This window comes from Hemibagrus wyckioides, linkage group LG24, assembly GCF_019097595.1.
Source record: "Hemibagrus wyckioides isolate EC202008001 linkage group LG24, SWU_Hwy_1.0, whole genome shotgun sequence".
Lineage (NCBI taxonomy): Eukaryota > Metazoa > Chordata > Actinopteri > Siluriformes > Bagridae > Hemibagrus > Hemibagrus wyckioides.
The window spans coordinates 13,078,880-13,088,475 of NC_080733.1; the positions used below are offsets into that span (position 1 = coordinate 13,078,880).

Consider the following 9,596-nt stretch of genomic DNA (forward strand, 5'->3'; position numbering starts at 1 on the left):
TTGTTTGTAGTTTCCTGCTTCTAGTGTGATTCACAGTGTGCGGCCTGTGAGATGCCACTGATTTGTTTTTTAAATGTTATATCCTATGTTATCAAACAACCAAACAACGCATGCGTTTTGTGTGTGTGTGTGTGTGTGTGTGTGTGTGTGTGTGTGTGTGTGTAAAGGAGCTTACCTGAAGATCGCCTCGGCGCTTGCTGCTTTCTCCGCGGCATGCTCTTCTCCAACTCTCTCCACTTGACTTTTCATACAGAATCAAAATACAGGCGACGACAAAAATAAAAAGAAAAGAAAAAAAAATCTTGTATTCGGTCCTTTTTTTCACCAACCAAGATCGGGGTTATTTTTTTTTATTTATTTAATCTTAATGTTCTCCTTTTTTAAAAAACAAAAAAGTCACTCGGTTGATTAAAGTCTCAGATCGCGGTGTTGCCCAGTTTCATTCTTTACTAAAAAAAAGAAGAAGAAGAAAAAGAAGAAAGCAAAGGTTGTTGAATCAAACAGAAACTGCTCTGGAGGTAAAACAGTTCACGGGCAGCTTCGTTTGTTGACTCGGTGCATTAGCGGTATCTCCGGTGTCGGTGTGTAACGGCGCACAGCTCGGTCACTGCTGAACAGCCGCTCCGTCCATTTCTCCCTGATCTTCCCCGAGCGCGACGTTTCACCGGGACAGCAGGACAGAAAAGGGAGGAAACTTCCACACACACACTCACACACACACACGCAAAAAAAAAGAAGCAAAAACAACACCACCCAGTCCGACTGTATTTCCGTCCGTCTAGGCGCTCGTCCCGGGGAGGGGGGCGGCTCAGGCTCCTGCACTCGGAGAAAAGAGAAGACGGGGACGCGGTTAACGTCAGTCAGTCAGCGGGAACGGCTCGCGCGCGCGGGCGGGCGGGCTGGAGGAGCTTCAGCTTTCAGCTCTTCAGCTTCCCCACGTTCCCTCCGGTATTCACAAACGAGAGTGTCCGTGCAAGCTCGGCCGACATGTGGACAGCTGATTTCGGGCGTGATAAACAAGATTTGAGAGAAAGAGAGAGAGGGAAAAAGAAAAGAATCTAGCCAGGTGCTGTTGCGGGAAAAAAAACGGACAGCAACTAATTGGTGAAAGTACCGGGAGCGAAACGGTGAGGCTCGAGGCTTCGGCTGGTCGCTGGAGATAAAAAAAAATAAGGATCGCACGTTGAAGACGGGAGAGCGTTTCAGACAGTCTCAACTGATAGACAGACGCATCGAGTTGCCTTTCCTGCTCCTCTACACTCCACCCCTCCAGGAGCGTCACTCTGACAGTGAAATCCGAGCTGTCAATCTTTTTAATTGCTCTGTTTTTTTTTCCCTCTCTTCCTCCTCCCGAACAGGGTCGGCTGGAGTAAAAAAGGGAAGCTGCTTGGTTTTTTTTTTTTGGTTTTTTTTCTTTCGGAAAACGGATCACATAATAATAATAATAATAATAATAATAATAATAATAGTAATAATAATAATAATCAAACAGAATGGACTTATTTTTTATTCTAAGGTGTGAACTAGAACATTTCCGCGCGTCTAGTGAGATCTCAATGGAAGAGACGGAAAAAGAAAAGAAGTACTTCACGCGCGCTCAACGCAAGAAGTTTACTATTTACAGCATGACGTGCTGGTAGGTGTCATCACTGTTTCAGCTAAAAGCATACTCAATTTCATGTTTTCTGCTGATAAATCTGAGATAACAACACACTCATGATCTGATTACTTTTCTGTTTGATCTCTTTGATCGTGTCGCGTATTATTATAAGGACGCAGAAACTTCACGCCCACAAAACGACTTCTTATCCAATGTTGCGTTTGTGAACACATTATTTGATCATTTCGTGTCGGGTGTTTTTTTTTCCACCCCCGTGTAAAGAACGCGTGGGAAGTTGCAGGATGATTCGTTGCACCTTACTAGGAAGTGAAGCACTTTGCACGGGAAGGGGAGGGACTCCGGGAAATAAGTTCAGTGGCCACGTCTAAGAGCGCGTACTAAATAGTATGGGCAAAAAAAGTACGCTACTGAGCAGCGTGCACACTTGCCTGGTGTAATACGCAAGTATGCAAGGTTGCTTGTTAATTAGGCTGCTTATTCAACTGCAATACATGCATAAAGTAAGTGACGTCTTCCTTGCATTAGCCTATAAAGTGAAGACTGGTAATAACGCGTTATAACTGAGCAGCACTTTGCTCCTCTGAACTAAAGGCGAACTTTTTTTTTTGGTCGTCGTCGTAGACTCATCACATAGTCTTTTTGAAGTCAATGGTAGAGCTGGGTTTGATGTTTTAAGTGATTTTTTAGGAGGGGTGGCCTTGAAAGCGTCTGGCGGACGATGCACCTTCCTTCCAGCGGATTTTTAAATAGTCTTCCTTGCGGCGGCTGCCGGGAGCGCGCGTGCTTTGCTGACACACACACACACACACACACACACACAGAGGAAGATGCTGCTAGCGATCGTATTCACGCGAGCACCGGAGTCATCTATAAGGTATGTATTACAGCGCTCTTGTTTCCGAATTGCAGTTCATTATTATAACTGTAACTTCGCTCGCGCGCGCAGTTTCAGAAACACGCACACACATACGCACACGCGCGCGCGTTCATTACGGCATCTCTAACATGATACACAAGCCAAAGCGATTCTTTTGCACAGTTAGGTTTGTAAAGCAGTCTGCTTACCTTTTATGGAGCAGCGCATCCTTGAGATATTGCCAGCTGCGCGTTTTACGCTCTTCGCCTGCCAGGCAGAGGCGAATAATAATGCGGAAATATTTCCAAGTTCCGCCCCAGCATCTGTCTATCTATCCACCCATCCATCCACCCATCCATCCGCCCATCCCCGCGTCTCGCGCGAATCTGCCTGTCGCCTGTCGTTGATGCGTCTTACGTCACCGAGCTGCCATCAGAAACTCGTATAGGGGAAGCGGGACACAGACACACACACACACACACACACACACACGCCTCAGCATACAACTGGAACGTTGAAAAAATCTCCCATCACGAGTGATCGAGTATTGAATTGTTGTGGTGTGTTATTGTTGTTGTTGTTGTTGTTTTATTACTGTGGGTTTTTTTGTCTGATTTGTTTTTTTTTATCTAGGCTTAAAATAGACTCACGATTCTCAAGCTTGAAAAGAAAATAGTATAGAAAAAAAAAGAAAAAAGTGAAGATGCGTGTTGCTTGTTCTGAATAGGGCAAGAAGTATTGGTTATGTGAAGCATTACAGTCTCCTTACACACGCTCTCAGTGTAGAAAAAGTGCACTTGCGTGGAGTTTTATGGAAAATCTAATCACTTCGTTGTCTACATAAGAATCTGCGCTTTATAGGAACATGATATATAGACGAAGCTCTGAAATAATAACCTGCAGTACCTGACCTGGCGAACACTGGAACAACGTGTATCTCTACAGAACTCTTCTTATAACTTTGAATGCATGTCATTATTATTATTATTATTATTATTATTATTATTATTATTATTGGAAAAAAAACTCAATATCCTACAACAATCCCATTTTTTAACCCATGGCCTACATGTGTTTTTTTCCTCTTGTGCAAAAGCAACAGAAATGATGACGTTAATTCTCACATTATTTCTCAGAAATCAGTAAAGATGGTCAGAGTTTTGTGTCTGTGTGTGTGTGTGTGTGTGTGAGAGAGAGAGAGAGAGAGAGAGGCGCACACTGCTCAGGTAAACCACAGGACCACTCTCACTTTTACGCACACGTAATTCTGACTGAACGCGCGCGCTCACACACACACGCGCGCACACACACACAGAAAGAGAGAGAGAGAGAGAGAGAGAGAGAGACGATCTGTGTATCAGAAAAATGGCACATGTGGCCTGAGGAGAAAGTTGCGGTGTTTATAGTTGCGCATCTGATTAGCGCACAATTTAATCTCGTAGGCTGTGTCCCAAATCCGCACCAAACAGTGAGTAATAAAATAGACTGATGCAACCTGTAGTAGTTATATTAATATTTGTCATACAGTAGTGAAGTGTGAGGATTCAGGACGTAGGCTGCGTTGAAGTTCATCGTCCTTATACTGGTTAAAATCCAAACCTGTTTTTGCAACATTGATTGATTGATTGATTTATTTATTTGTAAAATTGTTGAACCTTTTTGATATTAAAAACCGAATTTTGCAGGACCGAGATTAAAAGGAGAGCCATAAAAACGCCAGTGTATCTCTTCAAACGTGTCGTGGACTATTAGGTTAATTATTAGTCGTTAATACAATTATTAATGAGCAAAGCACGCACAGGGCACACGTAATCATGAATGTATAAACAGTTGGACTTTATTCATCATATATTATAGATTATAACCGATTTGGCCTAATAGGCTAAGTAAGCGCGTGTGTGTGTGTGAGTCTGTGTGTGTGTGTGTGTGTGTGAGGAAGAAGGAGCAAAAGAGACGAATGTTACTCTGTCCATCTAGGACTATATACAAACACCCAATATTATATGAAAAATCTTTCTTTTGCTTTTAGGTTAGTGTACACCAGGATTTAACCACAGAGACTGACTTTACTACATTATGGTGTGTTGGAAATTAAAATGTTCTATATATATTTGTTTTTAGCTTAAAGCCTGCATCTATAGATAAAGCACACATATACATAATAGAGAATTTAAAAAGTGTTCTGTCCAAATGGAAATCCAGGTATAGTGATGATCAAGAGTCTCCCTACTGATATTGTAGTGTTTGTGACACATCTGCACTACTTATTATTCAGAACAGCGTGTAACGCTTATCATCACATATACATTTATCGACAGGGCTGCTAATCGCTGGTTATTAATTCCTTTTGCCATATTTTTACTCTGTAATAATGCAAAACGGTTCTTTTTTTGTTTTTATTGCATGTCTGTGTTTCCATTTTCACACGAACTCTCAGGCTAAGTCGATGATTAACACAAGGTTATTGCCATCCTTGCCATTAAGTGGAAGATAGCCAGTGCAGGGACTGGTGAAGTGAAGCACAGGGAGAATCAGGGTGTCCATCTCTGAAAGAGACTTTCGTGCACGGATCATCACATTAGAGCATCATTACGAGCCATAAATTGCTCGCGAGCTATACAGCGACATTGTGCGTGTCCGTAGCCACACATGTCAAGATCTAAAGATCTGAGCATACCATAGACCAGTGTTGTTTTTATTTCTCTGTGTGGGTGGAGAACCTTTAGAGACTTTTCCAACGAGCGTGCTTTCTCATCTGAATGGAAAAAGGAACTTTTTTTCTTCTTCTTCTTTTTTTTTTTTCATTTAAACCAACACAGCTTATAAGTAGTTATAAATTTCTCATGTTCTCGTTGGAAAAGCCGTGTTAAGACTTTGCTCATGATATATTTGTATATGCAAAACAAACCATGTACACAGATGTGCAAAAAAACCAAAATAAAACAAGCTTAAAACATCTGGACCATTCTGTGTAGGTTGAACGAGAACGTATGTGTCGTTTCACACGGCGCTTCAGTCACAGGGAGATGAAAGGGCTCTTGTTTTCTCCTTTCAGAGATTCTAAATCAAAATATGTCTAATATTTTCATTTTATAGGTGATGACATCATCGTCGAGAACGGACATAGTGGCGACTGAAAAAGGTCAGAGGTCCTCATGCTTATGTGATGGTTGTTACTTAATAGACACTTTTATTCTATAGCTGCTTTTAGTATGCTTAATAAACGCTGCTTTTAGTATTTGTGTAAACTCTTGGATTATCTCGTCAGCTTTTCGCTGCACAGAATGTTATATTAGACGTGTATATGTGAAGTGCAATAACAGATTATGGAGCTTTATATATTAGGCTCAATTTCTGATATTGCATTATAGCAATTATCATCATCATCATCATCACTTCAGTACAAACGTATATCAATATATATTTTTTAAAACACTTAATTTCACCGTTACTGAAAGGCATCGACTTACATCCAACCGCTTCAATGTGCTAGCGTTTTATAGAGAACTCATTATTTACAATGTTAGTACAACTGTGTGAGACTCACAAGTGCAAAAAAACAACATTTACTCTCAGGCTAAGTCTTAAAAAAAAAGATCAGGATCAGTGATAGTGTGTTTAGCGTGATGTGTACTCAGAGATTTGTGAATAATCTTTGTACTAAGGAAGCATTTGGGACACGGAACTACTAGCTACAGTAATAACATATTACCTATTTAGTAGAGATGGAACTATGCCGCTTTTTCCACTTTTCTCTTTTAACCCACCGATTTTATGAAACTTGAGATTTTCTGAAACCAGCCTTAAGTTCACATAAAACTCATTTGCATTTTAAACCCAATCCATATAAGAAAGTGTAAATATAACAAAACTAATCCCAACCATATCTCTCTACAAGTAAAACATTTTCACTTTCAATTAACTCAATTCCGGCCATTTGTGACCGAATCTGCTGTATTTTCTTTACCACTTTTTGCTAGTATATATTTTAGTAATCATTCAAATGACGTGTATCATGTGTATTAATTATATATTTTTTTTACAAATACGAACCAGATTTCCTTAGCAAAGCCGCACTAAAAAAGCAGTAGAGTTTTAGACCTGCGTGGTTTATAGCATTACTACATACAGTAGGTATTTCATTTGTTTTAATAACCTTGGCTGGAACATGGAATTAAATATTGAACATTTCATAAATATTTAATGATGATGTAGTTGATGTAAGCAAATAAAAGACAGAAAAAAAAAAAAACAGGCAGTGGTATTTATTCATTAGTATACTAGAGCATAATAATTCTGCTTCATCGTAGTTCATAAGCCGCTACATCCAGGTATTATTACACGTTAATAACAACAGTCTGGGTCACCTGGGACAGAAGTCTCACCTATCACACTTGATTCATGCACTTTTTTGAAAAAAGTTATTCTATAATTTAGGAACTTCAATCAAAGGTGGGCCAAATGAGTTTCATCGTCTCATTGACAGGCTGAATCTAAGGTTATGTGATAAAAAAAATAAAAAAAAATAAAACAATAAAGAGCAGCCTTATGACGTGTAGTGAGGACGAGCTGAGAATCCATCAGATAAGGGAGCATAATTAAAATGTCAGCCTGCTCAGAAGAACGAGTCAGTGTGTGACCCATCACAGCTTTACATAACTCATTTCTCCTGTAGTTTAACTAAGTGCTGATGAAGAAACTCACACAACGTCCTTCCAGCATGACACTTTAACCTTTTCAGGAAGCGCAGAAACGGTTAACATGTGGATGGATATGCTGAAATGCTATGCTATCATATTTGAAATGATGTTAATCCAGACTCTCCAAAGGTAAAAGAGTTGTGTATTGTGTATCTGTGCTATAGGTAATGTTGTAACGATTCTGTGGACCCGAGGCACTTTGGCCTGTTTACTAGTGTATTACTTGCTTAGGGAATAAATCTCACTATTCACAGTCGACATTGTCTGCAGTGTTTATTTGCTCGTGTGCACATGTAGTGACGTGTCCTATGAAAGCAGCCGCAGCAGTACAAACAGCAAAGGATTTCTAGAGTAGCTTATATTTTTCGGAAGCACAACATTGCTGAAGTTGTAACCAGATTCACTGAAACACCAGCAAGCATGATAGCAAGTAAGAAACATAAGTAAATAAATGTAAAATTTAACATATAATTAGTGATATGATTATATTATTATATTATATTATATTATATTATATTATATTATATTATATTATATTATATTATATTATATTATATTATTATAATGATATAATTATAATAGAATATAATAATTATAAAAGATTGTATTAAATATAATAAAGAATGCACAATAATAAAAAGTCTAAGAATTATATATTATGTTTTTTAATAAAAATAATAAATTATAATTGTTTTCAATTATTTTAATTATAATCATTTATTAAGAATGTATTTCATTGTATTGTTTTTTTTTTTTTTTTTAAACATATTTTTTGGAATACCTGTTAATAAAGGACTTCTTTGGAAACTTTCTGCACACCATTCACACCATTACTGTCTTATCCATGGCCATTAATATCTGTAACGACCAACAGCCTTTTAGAAATGCCTGTGACAAAAGAAGACTGTAGTGAAACAATTTTCACGGCTGGTTCGTCGCAAGGTTGCGATGGACACCAGATGAGTTAACATGAGTTCGTCATAGGGACAACAGTGGAAGTTATAGTTTTGGACAACAGCGGAAGTACCCTATAGTTTATATGCATAGTATTTTTATTTTGAAATACTTAATGGCTCTATTAAAAACAGCTGGAAAACCACTTAAGCATGGAATTAATTACAAAATATTAAAATATCTTACCTACAGAACAGGTAACAATGTCAATTCATTGGGAATATTTCAGCTGAAATAAGTTTACTTGTGTCAATAAACAACATAATAATCTGTCATGCAATACCACAAGTAATAATATATAAAAGAAAAAAAAATATTTCCAGATGTGACATGTCATTTTTAATTGCCTACCGAATCTACAAGCTGCGTTCCTACATGATTTGTATCGTAACAGGCTAATATCTGTTTTAACAATTATGTTTCTTTTTAAATATTATAATCATAAAAATTGTTCTAAAGTAATAAATTAGTACATGCGGTGCTCATGGACTGAAGGGTCAGATAAAACAGCTGCAGCAGAACGACCAGTGAATTATTTCTCTAGAGAAGTTTCCAGAATGTATCTCACTTATTTTTTTTCAAAGGCGCAGCATTAAGTAATCTCTATGTGAAGTTTTAACAAGATATCCTCTGATAGCTTGATAGCGAGTTATATGTTTATTATCTTGTGTGTTTCTTTTTCTCATTTCACACATAATGAGGATATGAACAGATATGTAATTTGTGTATCACTTGCAATATTATGGCGGGAAAAAAAAGGCCATTCCAGCTGACCCCGGGGGCTCGTGTTTTCTGTAAGGATTCCTTATTTATGTGTTATATTACGTAGTGTGTGTTCAATTTTTTTTACGGTTTTAATTTTGCCTTTCCCATGCATTTTTCATTCATATTGTTCGGTGACTAATTAAAGATACATGTTTTAAATGTATAATTGCTCTTCTGTGCTTTGATTTCCTTCATGGCTTTTTAAAGCAAATAATTCAACATGACCGAATGAACATTTTCTTGTCGAAATAAATCATGACAAAATTTTTTAAAATTATTATTCATTAAAGAAAAATATGTTCTAAAATTGACATACTATATATGGAATATGTGGAACATATATATATATGTGTGTGTGTGTGTGCCTATATATATATATATATATATATATATATATATATATATAGGCACACACACACACACACACACACACACACACATATATATATATATATATATATATATATATATATATATATAAAGAAAAATATGTTCTTGTCTATAAAATACACAAACAATGGCATATATATATATATATTTATAGTATGCTTTTCAGCTCACTGTGTTTGTCAGTTGTTTATCTGAGTTACAGTAACCAGTACAGAATCATTCTGGCTGTTCTCATCTCATCTTTTACATGTTTTTTGTTTTGTACACCATTCCTGATAAACTCTAAAGACCAGTTGTGTGAATTCATACG

General features: G+C 37.5%; 1 protein-coding gene and 1 long non-coding RNA gene across 2 annotated transcripts in view; one reads left to right on the forward strand and one right to left on the reverse strand.

Annotated features, from left to right (window-relative positions):
- Positions 1 to 1,217, reverse strand: part of tshz1 (teashirt zinc finger homeobox 1) — a 39,981-nt gene extending 38,764 nt beyond the window's left edge. The window contains exon 1 of the mRNA XM_058377681.1: positions 176 to 1,217. Coding sequence (XP_058233664.1) covers positions 176 to 215 — 40 coding nt within the window. The 5' untranslated portion in view covers positions 216 to 1,217. The remainder of the gene's footprint in view (positions 1 to 175) is intronic.
- A 352-nt stretch (positions 1,218 to 1,569) lies between these two features.
- On the forward strand, positions 1,570 to 7,435 carry LOC131345042 (uncharacterized). The gene is made up of 2 exons (XR_009203437.1): positions 1,570 to 2,495; positions 5,574 to 7,435. It is a non-coding gene; the product is annotated as an uncharacterized LOC131345042 (long non-coding RNA).
- The last annotated feature ends 2,161 nt before the right edge of the window (positions 7,436 to 9,596 follow it).